The sequence below is a fragment of the Ursus arctos genome, unplaced genomic scaffold, assembly GCF_023065955.2.
Source record: "Ursus arctos isolate Adak ecotype North America unplaced genomic scaffold, UrsArc2.0 scaffold_36, whole genome shotgun sequence".
Classification (NCBI taxonomy): Eukaryota; Metazoa; Chordata; class Mammalia; order Carnivora; family Ursidae; genus Ursus; species Ursus arctos.
This window is the reverse complement of record NW_026623050.1, coordinates 17,681,001-17,701,334: the sequence shown is the minus strand read 5'-3', so window position 1 is coordinate 17,701,334 and position 20,334 is coordinate 17,681,001. Positions and strand designations below refer to the sequence as shown.

At 40.3% G+C, this 20,334-nt stretch overlaps 1 protein-coding gene across 6 annotated transcripts in view; it reads left to right on the top strand.

The window, feature by feature from the left end:
• Nucleotides 1–20,334, top strand: part of MYO5A (myosin VA) — a 184,911-nt gene that overhangs the window by 105,714 nt on the left and 58,863 nt on the right. For all 6 annotated transcript variants that reach the window (XM_057306340.1, XM_057306339.1, XM_026518505.4 and 3 more), the window contains 10 exons: nt 1,016–1,141; nt 2,321–2,404; nt 6,408–6,569; nt 7,774–7,871; nt 10,022–10,108; nt 10,196–10,304; nt 12,610–12,821; nt 13,689–13,845; nt 17,831–18,070; nt 19,102–19,350. In XM_057306340.1, the coding sequence (XP_057162323.1) occupies nt 1,016–1,141; nt 2,321–2,404; nt 6,408–6,569; nt 7,774–7,871; nt 10,022–10,108; nt 10,196–10,304; nt 12,610–12,821; nt 13,689–13,845; nt 17,831–18,070; nt 19,102–19,350 (1,524 nt within the window). The remainder of the gene's footprint in view (nt 1–1,015; nt 1,142–2,320; nt 2,405–6,407; nt 6,570–7,773; nt 7,872–10,021; nt 10,109–10,195; nt 10,305–12,609; nt 12,822–13,688; nt 13,846–17,830; nt 18,071–19,101; nt 19,351–20,334) is intronic.

Below are 20,334 nucleotides of genomic sequence, written 5' to 3'. Positions count from 1 at the left end.
GCAGAGGGAGAAGGATAGAGAGAATCTCAAGCAGCCTCCCCGCTGAGCAGGAAGGCCAACATGGGGCTTAATCCGAGGACCCTGAGATCATGACCTAAGCCGAAATCAAGAGTCGGACGCTTAACCGACTGAGCCACCCAGGGGCCCCAGATAGGTGAGTTTAAATTTGATAATACCATTCATTGATGGTAGGATGTGAGTTAATACAGCATATTTTTGAGGAAATTTGACAATATTTGTCAAAATTATAAGCACATGTACCTTTGGACCCAACAGTGGAACGGCTAGAGTTCACCCTATGAATATACTTACAAAAGTATCCAGGGTATATGTGTAAAAGAAGTAATTGTGGCCATTTTTATAATACAAAAATTAGTAACAACCATAATATATAAATATAAGAATGTGATTATTTAGAAGAAGAAAAATGCAAAGAGTTTATAGAACGATTCTATTTGGGTGCGTGCCTTTAGACAGATAAAGTTGGTGGAAATGGTGAAAGGAGATTACTCTTCATTTTAAACCTTTCTGAATTATGAAAATATTTCACTCTGTGCAGATGTTACCTTTATTTAACAAATTTTTTAAAATACCTGATCTGGAGCACTCTTGATCTCAGGGGGGTCATGAGTTCAAGCCCCACCTGGGGCATATAGCTTACCTTAAAAAAAAAAAATACGTGAAATCATGATCGTTCATCTTTTATTTGTGAGGCTCTTGTTGTTTTAAAAGCAGATAGAATACTTATTTGATGATTCCTGGTATAGGCAGATTGAGTTGCCCAGAGATGGGGCTGAGTCACCCATGAGAAGGTCTCAATCATTGCTTTTCATTAGTAATCAAGTTTTGGCATCTAACAGTAATGTGGGAGGAGTGAGTTCCTAATTGAATATAAAAGTTGTTAGAAAAGCCAAAAAATGGTCTCTTGGTTGATGCCTCAGAAGAGTCTTATAACACTATTCACCTTGTTTTGTTATTGTTGTTGTTGTTGTTTTCTTTTCTCCCCTGAATGTAGATGCCTAAAGGCACAGATGACACTTGGGCCCAAAAACTGTACAACACACATTTGAACAAATGTGCACTCTTTGAAAAGCCCCGTCTATCAAACAAAGCTTTCATCATCCAACATTTTGCTGACAAAGTAAGGAAGCTTTATTATCTTTTTTCTTTCTGGATATTTAAGTTCGAAGAGGAAAAAAAATCAATAGTCAAGAAATATCATTTTTATCTTTGCTGAAGCTTGCGTTCTTTAGTGTCTTATAAGAAAAGTATTTTTCAGTGTTGCTGTGTTGGTTTTCTCTTCCTTTAACCAAAATGGAATTAAACTATGAAATAAAATGAGCCTACAATCCTCTATAATTCTGAAATCCAAGAAACTCCGAAAACTAAAAATCCTTTCATAATTCATTTTATGTCTAGACCTGATCTCTGACTTGAACTAACACGAGGTTATGTATGGTCTTTATTTATCTCAGGCTGGATATTTACACGCTTCAATGTAGAAATGTTAATATGTTTGATTACAGGTTGGTTGCTGCCTTAGACTGCTGAAAACTTTGGAGGGGTCAGAACAGAGAGTGATTGAGTCAGTGGGTCCCTGCTAACAGGGCATGCGGACTTGCTGCTTCACAAGTTCAGTAGTGTACTCAGAAAATCGGGAGCCATGAGACTCATTTACATTTAAAGGAGGTGTGGGTGGGCTTAGTGGGGTAAGCTTCCTGGGGTCTCCTTCAGGAACTGAGGGCCTTCTGAGTCTCTTTAATCCTAGCTGGATCAAATCACCCTTTGATTTTAGGTCACCTGAGGGCTTTGTGTTATAGCCTGGGGAGCAACTTGAGTGGTAGATGCCTGAAGTCACTGGAGTTTTGGAAGCAGGAACAGTCCATTCTCAAGTAGTTCCACTTACCAAATCATACCATGTTTACCCAGTTCTCTCCCAAGAGAACTACGGCTCCTGGACGGGGATCTCAGTCACAAGAAGATACATTGGCTTAGCCGTGGAGAAGCTCTCTTCCACCAACATGGGAGAAGAGAGTCAACTTCTTACGGGTCTGCTTACTTATGAATTGGGAGGATCTTTTAGACCATAACTAATTAGCACTACCACTGTTCCCTAGAAAAAGCAGTTTTTGAGGAGTTTTACTCTAGAGTTAACATACTTCTTCCCAGGAAAGGTACTAGTTTCTTAGAATAAAACTGATAACAAATTTGCTGAGAACCCGTCATATAACCTGAACCTAATAAATATTTTTGTTGTTGATGACTATAATATCTGTTCTAAAAGTCTGTTAGTTAAGAAGATTTTTGCATGTGTTTTCAGGTGGAATACCAGTGTGAAGGCTTTCTGGAAAAGAATAAAGACACTGTTTTTGAAGAACAAATTAAAGTTCTGAAATCCAGCAAGGTAACAATGTATAGGCTTTCTGCAATCAGGATATATCCAATAAAGTGTTAATTACTTAAACATTAGGTTTTTTTTTTAAGCATTAATTTTTTAACAATAATGATTTTTCCAACAAAATCAGCTTTACTGTTAGTTTTTAATTTATCAAATACCTAACAGTGTGTGTCAGGTCTTGTTTTCAATGCCTTACAAATGTTAACTCATGCAATTTTTATAATGAGGTAATATAATCATTACTCCCATTTTACAGATGAGGGAACTGAAGCACGGAGATTTCATAGCTAATGAGTTTTCAAGCCAAATTAAAACACAGGCCGTCTGGCTTAGAGTCTGCTCTTAACCACTATGCAATGTTGTCTTTCAGTTTTATGTGAAATTGTTGTCTCCGCAGTGGCTCTAGACTCTCTTGTGCCTTTGTTAGAGACTATGAGAGAAAACAGGTTTTTTGCCGCTTTATTTATTTATTTATTTATTTATTTATTTATAATTATTTATTTATTTTAGAGAGAAAGAGAGAACACTAGCAGGGGTGGGAGGCAGAGGGAGAGGAAGACAGGCAGACCCCCTGATGAACAGGGAGAATGACTCAGGGCTCGATTCTGAGATCAAGGACCCTGAGATCATGACCTGAGCCAAAATCAAGAGTCAGATACTCACCCAACTGAGCCACCAAGGTGCCCCGCTGTATCATATTAAAGGGATGCCCTGGAAACATAGTAAAGGGATGTACTGGAAACTCCTTCCAGATGGAGATTGATCTTTGGATCTTAGAGTACAGTTTCAGGTGTGACCCAGAGTACTTTGAAATTATTTTTCTTAGGCATAGATTCTAAAAACAGTACATTCTAGTGAGAACAGGATATTCCAGATTATAAAAAACCATGATGGCCACAGTAGAGTGGTTATTAGGTTGTTCTCAACCTCCACCATTTGACTTTCATCAGGAAGAGATGGGAAGGGGAACACAGCTCACTTTTATCCTGGGGAGCAAACCAGGAAGCCAGTTACTTAGTTTAGCAAAATGAATATTCAAATATTCATTAAAAATCTAAAATTATTCATGTGAATCTTTCTAGACTACTGGCCAGCACTTCTGTTTTCCTAGTTTATTCTAAGATAGTCTTTCTAAGTTCTGTGGGAATATTTATAATCATTTTTACTCTTGTTTTTAGAATAAAAACTTTTACTTTCAATTATTTTGATAATAGAAAGATCATGTAAGAACTAAGTTCCGGGTTTCCCTCCCCAGCTTTTTTATTTTATTTATCTTTAAACATTTAAAAAAAAATTTTTTTTTAAAGATTTTATTTATTTATTTGATAGAGAGAGACAGCTAGCGAGAGAGGGAACACAAGCAGGGGGAGTGGGAGAGGAAGAAGCAGGCTCCCAGCGGAGGAGCCTGATGTGGGGCTCGATCCCACAACACCGGGATCACGCCCTGAGCCAAAAGCAGACGCCCAACCACTGCGCTACCCAGGCGCCCCTAAACATTTTAAAATTTAAATTCAATTAATTAACACATAATGTATTATTGGTTTCAGAAGTATAGGCCTGTGATTCATCAGTCTTATATAATACCCAGTGCTCATTACATCACATGCCCTCCTTAATGTCCAGTTACCCCATCCCTCCACCTCCCTCCCCTCTAGCACCCCTCAGTTTGTTTCCTATGATTAAGAGTCTCTTATGGTTTGTCTCCCTCTCTGATTTCATCTCGTTTTATTTTTTCCTCTCTTTCCCTACGATCCACTGTTTTATTCCTTAAATTCCACATATCAGTGAGATCATATGATAATTATCTTTCTCTGATGTATTTCGCTCAGCGTAATACCCTCTAGTTCCATCATGTTGCAAATCATGCAAATGGCATGATTTTTGATGTCTGAGTAATATTCCAGTGTGTGTATACACACACACACACACACACACACACACACACCACAGCTTCTTTATCCATTCATCTGTCAATGGACATCTGGGCTCTTTCCATAGTTTGGCTGTTGTGGACATTGCTGCTATAAACGTTGGGGTGCAGGTGCCCCTTTGAATCACTACATTTGTATCTTTGGGGTAAATACCCAGTAGTGCAATTGCTGGGTTGTAGGGTAACTCTATTTTCAACTTTTTGAGGAACCTCCATACTGTTTTCCAGAGTGGCTGCACCAGCTTGCATTCCCACCAACAGTGTAGGAGGGTTCCCATTTCTCCTCATCCTTGCCAACATCTGTCATTTCCTGACTTGTTATTTTTAGCCATTCTGACTGGTGTGAGGTGGTTTCTCATTGTGGTTTTGATTTGTATTTCCCTGATGCTGAGTGATGTGGAACATTTTTTCATGTGTCTGTTGGCCAAGACTATGTTCCAGAAAAATAATGACTCTTAAGTGTCGTAAAAAAGTCAGTTTTCCACTTATACTCATAAGCACTGGGCATTAATGCTTATAGCTTATAGGACTGATGTATAAGAAAAAATTCTCTCACAGTGCCAATCCCTGAATATTAATTCAGTTAGATTATAAATCATTTCTATTTACGAATAGTGATGAAAACCATAAAATTCTAGTGTCACTACTCTGCCCAGGGAATTTAGCTTAAATGGAACATTCACAGGTTCTTATTCCCCAGGTACCTGTAAGCAGTCGTGTCTTTCTTCTGACTAACGTTTCTGATTGGCTAGTGGATCCTTAATTAACAAAAGGTAGCTATGGGTTCTGAGGAATCATTTGGAGTAATTGCAGTCCATGTAGCATTGTTACAACAGGAGCTGGGGTATGGTGCATGATACACATAGCTTGGGTTTTCAAATCAAATCTATTAGGGATCTTGTTTTCCCCCTTCGGAACACAGCTTTAACATTATAATACAAGATAGTGGTGCAACATGTTGTCCTCTTTATAGCCAGCCAAGCTAGCATATATTATTTTTTCTGTAAAAGGGATGCATTCATTTGTGTAGCAAGCAACCATTATCGGTATGTTTTATATAACAATTTGTTTTATACATCATGAGTTATTTCCTAAATTACCCTTATGATTAAGTACACATTAAGAGCAAATGAAATTCTCTGATTTTGTTTTTTAATGGAAGAACTCTCCTAAGAAAATTATTTCTTCTGGAGATACTCTGAAATTATTAAATAATTGGTAGTTGCAATTATAATTTGAAGGATTTATTTAATGTGGAATGTGTCACTGTTGAAAGATACATACATATGTCAAGATGTTCCTGTAGGTTAGTTTCAAGTCTCTTTCATTCCATAGAATATCTCCCAACCATACTGACTAATACCATCCACCCACTTGTTAAATGCCAGATCTTTTAATAATCTTTCATAATGCTAACCTGGTATAACACAAAATTGATTACAAGAATTATGCAATCAAGTTATCAATCCCTTGAAAACAAATACAAAAGGTTACAGGACAAGGGCAGGGTTTTTAAATTTTTTTTCCCTTCTAAATCTGTTTTATTTTCCAAAAATCATTAATTCATGATTACTTTTTAATCTTTTAATATTGGAGAACTAGTTCATGACATCCTTCTTGCTGAGATTTTCAGTGAGTTTGTTTAGCTGGTGCTCACTGTGTGAGCTAAGAGGTAGACGAATGAAGCATGATGATAGAACATTTGTGGAACTGAAGTAGTAAGACAGGACTTTCGATTAGTATTTTGCTCATAAAATAATTGTTGTTGAAGACCAGTGATATGTTGATCGTGGCCATTTTCTGTAGATTAGGATTTCAAGTGTTAGGGGAGTAGTTCTGATCTTGTTTCTCCCAAACATGGCCACAGAATCACTGCATTTTTCCTCCTATACTTTTGTAGCATTTGTGTCACCTTCCCCTCATGTCTTTGTTTCCTAAAACAGATACGGATTATTTCTGGAATGAGACTCTGAAAGGGGTTACTGAAAGAAGGGAAGCACTGTGGATTCCAAGTCTTCTGTGAAGGTTTACACTTGAGTATATTTAGAGTGTAATTATCTTTTATTGTTTCTGACTCAGTTTAAGATGCTACCAGAATTATTTCAAGATGATGAGAAGGCCATCAGTCCAACGTCAGCCACCTCATCAGGGCGCACACCCCTCACCCGCACTCCAGTAAAGCCCACCAAAGGCCGACCAGGCCAGACAGCCAAAGAGCACAAGAAAACAGTGGGGCACCAGGTGAGTTTGCGGAGCTGCCACTGCAGGGCTCCTTCCTCTCAAGCTCAGCGAAGCCCCAGATCTTCCTCTGACAGCCCCCCGAGTGAGATCCTCGGGTGGGGAGAGGCTAGAGCTCTTACTGTGAGAACATGTAACACCATCCCCTCGTGCACCTCTCCACCCAGCTTTAGACCCATGACTCTGCTTAAACCTTTCCCAAAATAATTTGCTCTAGGTCTTGGTTCTTGTAGTGCGTATCCTTCCTTGCAGACCCCTGCTGCCTTTGGGTTGTCCTCTGGGAGTTTCCTCTTTGGATTTGTACGGAGCACCAGCTCCCTCAGTGCAGGAGCAGAGCCCTCCGCTTTCTTCCATGTCCTCGGCTCTGTGGGGAGTGGGAAATACTACACTCAGGCGTAGGGCCTGAACAAGGCTGGGGGCTCTGGACGGGAAGCCAGTCAGCTTGCTTTCCTGTGGGGGGGACTGTGTGCCCAGGTGACAGGAAGCAGGGCTTGACACAGGTGTAGAGCCTCCAGGCTTGACCTGTGTCCCTGATGACAGCCCCATGCTGGCTGTCTTCTCCCTCCCGCTCATTCCCTGTGCTCTTGGAAGTCTCCTGCTGCTTTCTCAGTCTCTTGCAGCCAGAATTCCCAGTGTACATGATAAGTGGACTTACTATTCTTCAAGTAAGGTTATGTTTTTAGTCAAAATTCTGAGTTCACAAAAGAAAGCTGCAGAAGCTTGTGTTAAGGGGGGGGGTGAACTCTGATGTAAATGATGGACTTTGGGTGACCGTGGTTTGTCAGAGCAGGCTCACCAGTCTTAACAAATGTGCCACTCTTTTGGGGGTACTGATAATGGGGGAGCTGGTGCCTGCGAGGGGACGGGGGTATATGGAAAATCCTTCTTCAGTTAATTTTGCTGTGAACCTAGAATGGCTCTAAGAAAATAAGTGTGTGGAAAGCGGTGGCCGGAGAAAGTGTTGGGAGGAGAACAAATGCATATTTCGTAGAATACGCATATAAATGGCAGAGTTTAAGCAAATTTTAACCTAGAGCCCTACGTGCTTATTTAGTAGCAGCCCCCCTTTTGAGGCTGGGTCAAGTTCATAGGAGGCAAAGTCATCTCCAAATCTGCAATAGTGTCATTAGGAAAAACTTTAAATTGTTTTTACCACATCAATTTTGATAAAACCTTGATGGCCTTTTCTGTTCTGTTTTTCGTGCAGTTCCGAAACTCCCTTCACCTGCTTATGGAGACCCTCAACGCCACGACCCCTCATTACGTGCGCTGTATCAAGCCCAACGACTTCAAGTTCCCATTCACGTAAGTGTTGCTCAACTACTGAATTAAAAAGCGTCCAAGTCTCATAAGGATTCCCATACTAACAGAAGGAAAACAAAGTATTTGGGTAAATCTTCATGTCTTATAGAGGGAAATCACTAGTTAATAGTTTTTGTGTTTGTGTTGTTTTGTTTTAGTTTTCATTTCCTTTAGAGAATGTGATAACAAACTAGCAGCTGGCCTTTTGAGGATTTTAAAAGTTGAGGTCAACCAGGCATTTCTAGTTCTACTTTCTGTTTTGAATTTACTTTAATTCAAGATTTTTCTGGGCTTTTGTTAATTTGGGCATTAGTTAAAACCAGAGCTGGGTGAGATAAAGCTGCTTTGGTGAAGGTTCACAGTTCTCTCTGCTGCTTTCCAACTGTTGAAACCATCAGAGCCTGTCTACTATTACCAAATGTCTCAGTCCTACATCAGATACCATGTATGAGGGGGAAGTTTTTTTCTCAAAATGGAAAATTTTCTCTAATTTTAAAAGTAATGCATGTGCATTGTAAAAACAGTTTTTAAAAAATATAGAATAGCATAAAAAATTGAAAAACATTCATTATACCCTGAGAGATAACTGGTATTAACTCACATACATCCTTCTTGACCAACCAACGTCCCTTCCTTCCTTGCTGTGGTGTGTGTGTATGTGTGCGTATGAGAGAGAGAGAGACACACTAATAAAAGGGGCTTGTGTTGTAATTGTGGTTTTGTATCTGCTTTTAACTTAATAAATTGTGGATTTTTTTTTTTAAAGATTTTGTTTATTTATTCGATAGAGATAGAGACAGTCAGCGAGAGAGGGAACACAAGCAGGGGGAGTGGGAGAGGAAGAAGCAGGCTCATAGCGGAAGAGCCTGATGTGGGGCTCGATCCGATCACGCCGGGATCACGCCCTGAGCCGAAGGCAGACGCCCAACCGCTGTGCCACCCAGGCGCCCCTAAATTGTGGATGTTTTACATGTTAGTAAATAAAAATCCACATCATCATTTTAATGACTACATAGTATCTCATTGTATAGATACGCCATCATTTATTTAAATTATTCCCCAAATGATGACCATTTAGGTTATTCCAACTATGCTATGATAAATATATTTTGCTAAACATTCTTGTATATTTGCCTGATTAATCTTCTTAGGATAATACATTTCTAGAAGGGGAATTAGTGGGTCAGATCAGGCACATTTACCAAAGGTTGTAACTCCCACTCCCACCCCAGTGGGTTTGACTGCTCCTTTTCCTACACCCTGCCAATCCTGCCCTCTGAGATTCTGCCTTAGATTCGGGGCAGTTCTGACAGACTTATATCCTCCTGATTGCCAAGGAGCCATTTCTGAAGGCAATGGAGGCAGAAAAAGCTGCCACAGCCTGGGCCATTCTGCTGGACAACCTTAGGGGTTAGTACCTTCCATCAGCCAACCCCATCTCCCGTGGCCAACAGAACACTGGAGAAGACAGCACAGCACAGGGCTCAGGGTGCTCAGGGCTTACCTGGGGGAGTACAAAGAGTGATCATCCAGCAAAGGGCAGGCCTTGCTACTTCCTCTCTCAGTGTCAGTTCGATGTTAAGATGCCATTTGTCTAGAGTAAAATAAACATAAAGTATATAAGATATAGTACAAATAATTGGTATTGCTGTGGACACTATAAATCCTTTGTACGTCCACACGAAGTTGAACTTTTAGAACACCAATATTTAAAAAAAAAATGGAATGTGGCATTAATTTGTTTTTCTTAGAGAAATCTCCAGAGTTGGCCAGTCTTTATTCTAGGGAAGCTATATATGGTGAACTAAGGAATTAAGAGAACAGCTCATCAGAGCAAGCCATTCAATGAGTATGGGGAAAGTACTGAGGAGTTCTGGGTTTTTAAAAATATGCCCAGTGGTATTTCTTATGGGTTTGTGGTGTGAACTACAGATAATGTCTGTGGCTCTGCTCTTTATTTTTACTGCTAATTGTCCCTTCCCTGCTGTCACACAGAGTTTTCCATTGTGATCCCTGCTCCAACTTTTGAATGTTTCCTTTTCTCATTTGTCCACTTGGCTCCTTACAAAAGAGTTTGGTCTCTGGACTGAGGAGTAACTTGTGGCTGGAGCCAAGCTTCTTTGTGCATCACTGATGTTCACGTTCACACGTAGGTTCGATGAGAAGAGGGCAGTGCAGCAGCTGAGAGCCTGTGGCGTCCTAGAAACCATTCGCATCAGTGCAGCGGGCTTCCCCTCACGGTGAGTGGGGCAGGTTGCAAGCGTACAGGATCCTCTGGGTGAGATTCTTACCTCTGCCAATAAGCTGATGTGAGTTTCTTTATACAGGTGGACTTACCAAGAATTTTTCAGCCGCTACCGTGTCCTAATGAAGCAAAAGGATGTGCTGAGTGACAGAAAGCAAACATGCAAGAATGTGTTAGAGAAACTGATCCTGGTAAGGAAGATTTTCATTTACCTTCATCTGAACAGATATTGGCCAAAGGCCTTGTGATTGTAATGTTTGAAAGCCCTGGGAAATCCAAATTCCACTAATCCAGATTATTCGTGGTTGGGAGGGTGGTGGGCACACTGTCTTAGAGGTCAAGGCTCACTATGTTAGGGTGGTAGACCTAGTGAGGGGGATGGTCTACTGTCAGGAAACAGGATGGTGAGGTCTGGAGAGGTCTGGACCCAGACTTGAGACACACTCCTTTTAGAGTTTGATCATTATCAATAAAAGTTCATCTTGTATTTATTTATGGGAGATATCAGGCCAGATACTGTGTGATTAAGAAAAAACAAGTCCTGTCCTAAGATAACATAGTCTGTCTTGGAAATTCAAGCATTTTAGAGATAAGTATAATATGCCTTAGTGTCTGTCAAATTACTAAAGAAATCAGAGGAAGGCAAAGCCACATGTGCTATGGGAAGGAGGAGTAATTTCATGGAAGAGGTGTGTTTCGAGTCAGGCCCTGAAGAATTGTTAAGATTATATAAAAGTAGAAGGACATCCTAATAGGGAGTGAGGTATGAAGAAGTAGGAAAGCATAGAATTTGCTCAGAAAACAGTAAAGTGTTCTGGGTTTGTTTGTTTTTTTTTCCAGTATAAGATTGACATATGGGACAGTAGGGATTTGGTTATGAAATGTAGACTGGTGTTTGAAAAGTCTTGTATGCCAAACTAGGGAGTTCTCAAACTTCAGAATGCATTAGAGTCACCTGGACAGCTTGTTAAAATACAGATTGCTGGGCCCCAGCCCTCAGAATTTTTTGATTCAGTAGGTCTGGGATGGCCCCAATAATATGCATTTCTAACAAGTTTCCAAGTGATGCTGGTGCTGGTCTGAGGACTCCATTTTGAGAACAGGTAATCTAGTTCACGAAGAATTTAAGATTCATGAAAGGTTTTTTAAAAAATATTTTCACTTGTTTTCCACTAGGTTGAATGGATTACCTCATTTTGAGGTAATTAGTCCTAATTACTAAATGTGATATCTCTTATTTGGTAATAATAACTTTTTTTTTTGGAAGAACTAAGACCATTTTCTCAGTAATGTGTAAAAAGAATCGTGCTTTTGGGTTTGGACCAACTCCTTTCTAACGTAGGTTCAGATGGGAATGGAGAGCAGAAAGTAAGGACAGTCCTACACCCAGACCATGTTGTCACCCAGACCACAGCAGGCCTGGCTAGGGCTGTGCAGGTCAGTGTGACAGGAGGCTACCAATAGAGGAGAACAGGGGTGGAGTGGAGGAGCTGAGATGGGCCAGGGAGAGGGAGAGAGCACCCACCTGCTAGCTCTGCTTGTGTCTCCAGCTAGGCTTCCTATGTAAACTTTATGGATTTAATTTAAAATAATTTTAGATGTTTTAGGTATATGTGGAGATTTCTGATTTTCTGGGTTCACATATAAGATAGGAGATACCTGTTTACACTGAAAAGTGATTTTCTTTGTTTTCCCTTAGAATTTCAGATCATGGTAGTGATTATTATAAGTAAATTCCACTCTTCTTTTGACATGAGCGTCCTTCTAGATAAGGTGGATAAGAATGTGGTAAACCAAAAGTAGCATGCATGTCTGTGGTTACCGCTCCAATCTGCTTGCATTCCAAAGTCGATGAGCAATACCAGTGATTATGCTCTTATAAAAGGAGTTTTGAAATTCATAGAAGGAGTTTAGATACATTTATAGGGTTGTATTTGTTTATTTTCAGATTCTGTTGATTAAAGGCAACAGATAACTGTTGCAAATTTAACTCTTGATATGAATACGTCAAGTTTTTTGTTGTTTAGTTCTTATTTTGTGTGCATGGCTTCCTGCCTTATTCTTCATGCTGCTGTTTTTGTCCCTTCAGCTTTCTCATGGAGCATACAGCCCGATGTAATGCTTACAGCCTGAGTCAGTCAGAGCGAGTGTCAGCATCTCCATTTCCTTGAGATATTTAAAACGCAAACACGCAGATAATAGCTGCCTATAACCCACAACCAAGTTTTTGGCCTCAGATAATAATTCCAGGTAGAATGATTCTGGAAAATAACTCTTAAACTGCAGTTTTCCTTGAAGTCCCTTCTATTTGCTCAACTTGCGTAGGATATAAAAAATCTGGCTCCATTAGTTAATTATGACGTAGCCCAAGTTTTAGCTAATAGATTCATCCCTTGACTGATTTCTGCTTTTAGATGTATTTTTTTCTCTTTTAGAAGTTCATTTATATGGTCATCATTTCTACTTCTGAGTATACAATTTCTTCCCAAAAAATAGGACAAGGACAAATACCAGTTTGGTAAGACAAAGATCTTCTTCCGTGCCGGTCAAGTGGCCTATCTAGAAAAACTGAGGGCAGACAAGCTGAGGGCCGCCTGCATCCGGATCCAGAAGACCATCCGAGGCTGGCTGCTGCGGAAGAAGTACCTGCGAGTGCGGAAGGCGGCCATCGTCGTGCAGAGATACGTGCGGGGCTACCAGGCCCGATGGTAGGTCTCTTGGCGGCCCGTCCAGCCTGACTCACAGCCCCGGAGCTTGGAGAGCTCATCTGGTTCCTTGTCCAACCAAGGACGGTTTTCAGTGGGCTTCCTGTTTGAGAAGGCAATGCCCCACCGCTTCCTAGTTTCGAAGAATAACAGATTTACTCCCAAGACAGTTAAATAGAATACAGCGTCACTCACCCTTATGAATCATTTAGACTCATCTTCCAAAAAATTACAAATTACTCTCTACTCATGTCCTTCGTATTTTTAAAAAATTTTTTGGTACTTTTATGTGGGCTTGAAGAAATCATCTGTAAATTAAAACAGTCGTGACTATGTGCTGGTTAATAATGATTCCATTGAGGAGTTTTCAGGAGCAATTAACTGAGACGATCTGGAGGAGAATGAGACTTCAGTGTGATTACCTATGAGGATAATTTTCATTTAGAACTATCAGTAGATCTGAATTAATGGTGAAGAACTTGTGCCCAAACGGATAGATCAGGGAGAAACCCACACATCAGCAATGGCTGGATGTAGGAAAGCTGGTGGGAAGTAAGTATGGGGTCACTGTGGACAGCCAGTCAGCTGTGTAAAGGGGACATAGAACATCCTTGAGTTCACTTCCTTTATTGTAATATCGGGGAATATGGGACATCCTGATTTTCAGGGTTAGGGAAGACTCAAAGCAGATAATGAATGCAAAATATTTGGGGGAACTATAAATTGCCATACAAATGTAAGTGATTTAACATATACAGTAATAGAATAATAACAATGGAGGTACTACTTATTAGGAGCTTTAAGTCTCTACAGAATGTAGTCCTGGGTTTACCTGATTACTGACAATGCACCACTCTTTTCTTTGGCCAGCTATGCTAAGTTCCTGCGCAGAACCAAGGCAGCAACCATCATTCAGAAGTTCTGGCGCATGTATATAGTCCGCAAGAGATACAAGATAAGGCGATCGGCCACTATTGTTCTGCAGTCTTATTTGCGAGGCTACTTGGCCAGAAATAGATATCGCAAGGTAAGGCATTTTTTCCAACTTTGTTTATTCATTCCATTAACATTAATCAAATTCCACATCTGTACAAAGTTCCACAGGGGTTCCTGTGGACATAGGAACTGAAGAGACAGCCAACAGTTGAAATATATTTTTAAATATTAAATAAGTATATATATATATATTTTTTTAATTTTTAATTTTTTAAAAATTAACATATAATGTATTATTTGTTTCAGAGGTACAGGTCTGTGATTCGTCAGTCTTGTGTTATACCCAGTGCTCATTACCATACGTACCCTCCCCAATGTCCATCATGCAGCCACCCCATCCCTCCCATCCCCATCCCCTCCAGCAGCCCTCAGTTTGTTTTCTGAGATTAAGAGTCTGTTATGGTTTGTCTCCCTCTCTGATTTTGTCCTCTTTCAAAGTACATCTATTTATTAATAGGATAGTAGAAAAAATACCTTCCTTTCCCCCCTTATCTACGTAATTTGAAAAAACAGTGGCTACTGTAATAATGTACAAATAACTTGCTGGCTTAAAACAACAGAAATTTATTCTCTCAGAGTTCTGAGAGAAAAAAAGTCTAAAATCAGTATCACTGAGCCAAAATGAAGATGTCAGCAGTGCTGTACTCTCTCCAGAAGCTCTAGGAGAGAATCTTGCCTCTTCCAGCTTCTGCCAGGTGGCTGCCACTACCCTTGTGTTTGTGGCCACGTCACTCCAGCCTCTGCCTCCATCCTCACATCATCTTCTCTGTGTGTCTAACTACTCTCCTCTCTGTCTCTTCTGAGAATGCTCGTGGTGGATTTGAGGCCCACCTGGATAATCCACAATAACCCCCCTATCTCAAGACCCTTAATTTTGTTTTTAAAGATTTTATTTATTTGAGAGAGAGAGCGCAGAAACAGGGGGAGGGAGAGGGACAAGCAGACTCCACGCTCAGTATAGAGCCCGAAAACAGGGCTTGATCCCACAACCCCGAGATCACGATCCTGAGATCATGACCTGAGCCGAAATCAAGAGTTGGAAACCCAACCGACTGAGCCACCCAGATGCCCCAAGACCCTTAATTTAATCACATCTGCAAAGATCCTTTTCCCAAATAAGGTAATCTTTACAGGTTCCAGGGATGAGGATCTCATGTCCTTGGGGGCCTTTGTTCAGCCGACTCTGATGAGTTTGGATAGGTAGAACATACGACAGATGGGTAGAAGATTGGACCAAGAATGAAGCAAACTTAGAAGAATTTAACATGGTGGAAAGAAAATAAATTACATTAATGTGGTTAAAATTTGTATTGACTAGAATGTGACGCTCCAGAGACTTTTGACAAATAATCTTTATATCTAGCCATAATCAACACGACCGGATAACGGATCACCAGATTAATCTTAATCCTCACCTCTGACAGTATGTGGTCTAACTGACGGAAGAGTTTTATCTCTCGCTGTGGCACGGTCTGAGTCTGTCCTTTAGGGTATATTCTCAAGAAGCCAGAAATACAGTGTGGATCTTAGAGCTCAGTGGGTATCACCGTTAGAAGGAGCATCCGTAGAGTGATTTGAGGGACACGTCTCTAGTCACAAGCAGTGCCTGGGTGTGGCCAAGTCCAATCTATGTGTTTATCTTACTTTCTGATTTTGAGATAATTTTAGGCAACAAAGAAAAAAGGAAAGTTAATGAGGCTTGAATGAGCATATTTTATAGCTGTATTTTGAAGAAAATTTGAAGACAGCTACTCCAGGTCTTTCTCTCTGCCCACACCTTCTGGTGCTCTTTCTCTACAAGCATGAGCTTTCTGGGAGGGGAAAAGCCTTAGTAAACTTGACCTTTTAGATACAACAAACCGGTTACCCTCCCATTTTCCTCAGGAACATCTGAACTGGGTTGCGAGGACATCAGTTTAGCAGAGGCAGGCTCTGGCCAGCTCAGCTCCCTCTGTGACTGGACAGAGTGGGGTGGCAGGTTGGAGCCTAGCTCACACGCAGGTCAGTAGCACCCCGTCAGTACTCCTAGCTGTGTCCAGTCTGAGTTTCCCCCTCATGGGATTTGGGCATCTTACAGGGCGAGCAGGTGTAGTTTAATTTCTCTGACTCACTGACGGATGTGGAGATTGAGAGTGGAAGCTCTCATTATATACTGTTTCCTTTTGACTGCAATTTCAGAAATGGACCAATGTCCAAAATAATGTGGAGAGAAGGAAATGGCATAGGAAAATTGGCGTTAATAGCTTTGCCACTGTGTGCTGAGTTTTAAAGTCTGAAAGCCTTCAGTTTCCATCACTGAGTCGTATCCATTCCGTTGCTACTCATCCAGATACGACAAGGGGCTCCCTTGGGATTGCGCTGCTAAGTGAGAGCTCAGTCTGCTGGCCTCACTGCAGAATGATACACGCTGACTGGCTGACTGAGCGGGGACTGAAGGCGGCCTTGGCATTAGGAGAACAGCCGGAAAGGGCAGGCTTCAGTTGCCAAAGAGACTGTTAAGATCTCCTAAACACCTTTGATTTCTTTGTATTTAAAACTTAGCCGCCTATTACTTAAATGTATTCTCTAGAATGTTACATTTTTTCTTTGTTAAATTATCTAAAACCAGGAGCTATTCTTCTACTGATCTTATTAAACTACTCTCTATTTGAATAGTTTAAGAGATTTTTACACATAAAAAGTTTCAGAAAAGGTACATTATATCCATTTATAATAATTGCTAATACTTAATCAAGTGCATACATTTAAATATCAGTTATATCGCACAGGAGTTATTCCATAAATCTTAGACTTAGAAGGACCTCAAGGTTTTACTAGGTCAACTTTCTTAAAGTTCAGGAATTTTTTTTTAATTCAAAAATTTTTTCTTTATCATTTCTGGAAATTGTTTATACAATCCCTACTTGATGGTCATTACTGACAAATTCATCTCATAAGGCAACCTTGTTGTTATAAGTTGTTTATAAGTTTAGGGGAATATCATTTCTTTTTTTTTTTAAATACAATATAAAATCAAAATTAAGATTAGTTCACTTCATCTTTTATTTTTCTTTTAAAGCTCCATCCGTACCACCTTTGAATTTCATAAGTGGATTCCTGCTACATTTGAAATAGCAATGGGAAATCCTCACTAAAATGGTATTTCTCAGATGTGGCAAACAAGAGTGTCATTTTTTGTTTGTTTGTTTCTGGGGGGGAAAGCCAATAAATCAGTAATAAATGGTGTAGCACCCCTAGCATTGGCTTCTATAGTCAGCTTACTGGTCAGACCTCATGTCTTCAAGCATAGACCTAATGAACAGTGATAGGGTATCAGCAGCACGGGTGGTGGGTCTGTCTTTTAATACCACAGGGTTCTGTTCATTTTACAGGGGACCATCTGTTGCTAACAAAAAATCATATACCAATAAGATACCTAATGTGGTTTTTTTCTTTCTTTTTAGAATTGTTTTCCTTTTAGTATTCTGGTACCTTTAATTTAGACAACTTCTATGTGTATAGTCTGCTTTTGATCATACATATGCATATAACATGTGAATATAACACAAGTTTTTCTTTCTTTTTTTTTTTTAAGATTTTATTTATTTGACAGAGAGAGAGAGAGAGACAGAGGGAGTAAGTGAGCACAAGCAGGGGGAGCGGCAGAGGGAGAGTGAGAAGCAGACTCCCCGCTGAGCAGGGAGCCTGATGTGGGGCTCGATCCCAGGACCCTGGGATCATGACCTGAGCTTCCGAAGGCAGACACTTAACCAACTGAGCCACCTAGGCGCCCCTAACACAAGTTTTTCTGTATGATTCTCAAACCACCTTTAAATTCTACTTTTCAAATTTAAAATAATTTCGTGCCTCCAGAGGTTTGTGATATGTAAAATCCATATAGTACATGCTGGTTCAATTTTTGTATCCTTCCCTTTAGGCAGTATAAGGATGCTCAGCCTGACATACCTGGGTTGATAGCGTTGAACCTCGAGTCTAGTCCAGGCTCTGACACTACCTGTACTTACCTTTCTCTGCAGATGCTCCGTGAGCACAAAGCAGTCATCATCCAGAAGTGGGTCCGGGGCTGGCTGGCTCGCACGCACTACAAGAGGAGCACGCACGCCATCATCTACCTGCAGTGCTGCTTCCGGCGGATGATGGCCAAGCGTGAGCTGAAGAAGCTCAAGATCGAGGCCCGCTCGGTGGAGCGCTACAAGAAGCTCCACATTGGCATGGAGAACAAGATCATGCAGCTGCAGCGCAAAGTCGACGAGCAGGTGTGTTTTCAGCAGGAGCCCCGGGAGCGGGCTGCCTGGGGCTCCACGAGACTGTTGTCAGAGGGTCTCCCCTTGACTTGACTTTTCAGTCGCAGCGAAAAAAGTAAAATAATAATGCCAGTCCTGTCGTTATGGGAATAGTGACAACCTCATAGGGAAGATTATACTTGCAAGGGCGAAGGGAGGAAATTATTCTGAGAACACAGCCAGATCTACTAGCACTCCAAACCTTTATGACCAAGAGTCGTATTGTACTTCATACTTCATGAATCTCTTTCATCATTATCATTCATGTGCATGAAGTATAAGGTTCCTTTTACAAATGAGTTGTTTAGCATTGAGATATGGTAAAAGAGGCAGAAAGATGTCCGTGCTTCTGAGGAATGTACAGTCTATTTGTAGGAGTAAAATTTGATTTCCTGGAGATAGTTACTAAGTAATATTTTAGCACATGCAAATGATGTAATAGTAATTAGTAATACATAAATACTGAGGAGGGCAAAAAAAAAAAAAAAAAAAAAAAAAAAAACCCAACCCAGAAAACAGAATAAAACTGGATTCATCAGCAAGATGGAGGAGCTTATCTGAGTGGGAAGAGTTTTGAGGTAATAAAGAGATTTGTAAGAAACTTGTGATTTTGAGACTATTTTATCATTTTTCTGAATCACCTGGCTAGCATATGGCTTTCAGTAGAACACTGATTTATTTTCAAAAGGAGGTATAGATTTTTCTATTTCTGGTTTAAGAATCAGGAAATTAAGAATTTACTGCCGTAACTCACCTTGCGACCATGAGAAAATCATATCTATTTTGCTCATGATGTAAAACAGAATTAATTCTGCCTGTTCTCTTCTCTCTTTATATCACTTCAAGACAGTATTGATTGTAAAGGTTGTGGTTAGTATTTTGGTTAGATGCGATATCAATGCTATGATGATATAGCATGAATTTGATGAATAAATGTGGTTTTCTCAAAACACACTTGATGATATGTGTATTTACTTATTGTTACTTATGTGTATGTTTCAAAGAACAAAGACTACAAATGCCTCATGGAGAAACTGACCAATCTGGAAGGAATATATAACTCTGAGACTGAGAAACTACGAAGTGACTTAGAGCGTCTCCAACTGAGTGAAGAGGAAGCTAAGATTGCTACTGGACGGGTCCTCAGTCTGCAGGAAGAAATTGCCAAGCTCCGGAAGGACCTGGAACAAACTCAGTCAGAGAAAAAATCCATTGAGGAGCGTGCAGATAGATACAAACAGGAAACCGAGCAGGTAGGAGCTAGTTTTCATATCTCCCTCTACTCTTTTCATAGAGGAAATGTGCTGTCGTCATGAGCTGGTCCATGTGGGTCAAGGTTGGTTTCCACTGAAGGTAAAATACAAATGTTAGTTTGTTTACTGTTCATTATTAGTGTTTTCCAAGCTTGTCTCCCACATGATAGATGAGTAGTCGTAGGTCTTTTAGTAGAAGCTTTTGACTCTAGTAAGAACAGAGGCAAAGTAGTATTGAAAGAAGAGAATGAATGGCTAAGTACATACTCTTCACTCTTTTTCTTTAAATACATAGGTCTGGATGAAGCGTAGACTCCTTTTTCTTCAAAAGGGTTAACATGATTAAGAAGCCAATCAAGCAGTGAAATGTCATTAGCTGGTAGTAGGGATCTTTATGGAAACCTGCATTAAGGCTGTGTTAGAAATTCAAGTGGAGAAATCCAAATGTCTGCACACTGATTGTAACCAAGAGCTGCTATGCAGATAGAACAGCAACAACAGTGGTTATCGATTGGTGCTTTTACAGTACAAATTTATATCAAAGTTTATATCACAACGTTATTAAACACAGAAAACGTTAAGGTTCTCAAGCAGCAATGCAATATATTGTTTAAACAAAATAAAAGCACCTCACCATAAAGCTTACTTGAAAAAAGTGATAGATTTTCATAAGTTTCACTAGTATTACCATCTTTAAATGAAAACAGAGTTGACTGTTGGCTGTAACTATTGGGAAGAGTCCCAATTTCCTGTGCTTTTTCCGTACTGACTTCTGAATATATATATTTTTTAAGATTTTATTTATTTGAGAGAATGCATGCGTGGGATAAGGGGCAGAGGGAGAGAGAGAGAAAAACAGACTCCCCACTGAGAATGGAGCTTGATGCGGGGCTCAGTCTCACAACCTTGAGATCACGACCTGAGCCCAAACCGAGTCAGACTCTTAACCTACTGCACCACCCAGGCGTGCCTTACTGACTTCTG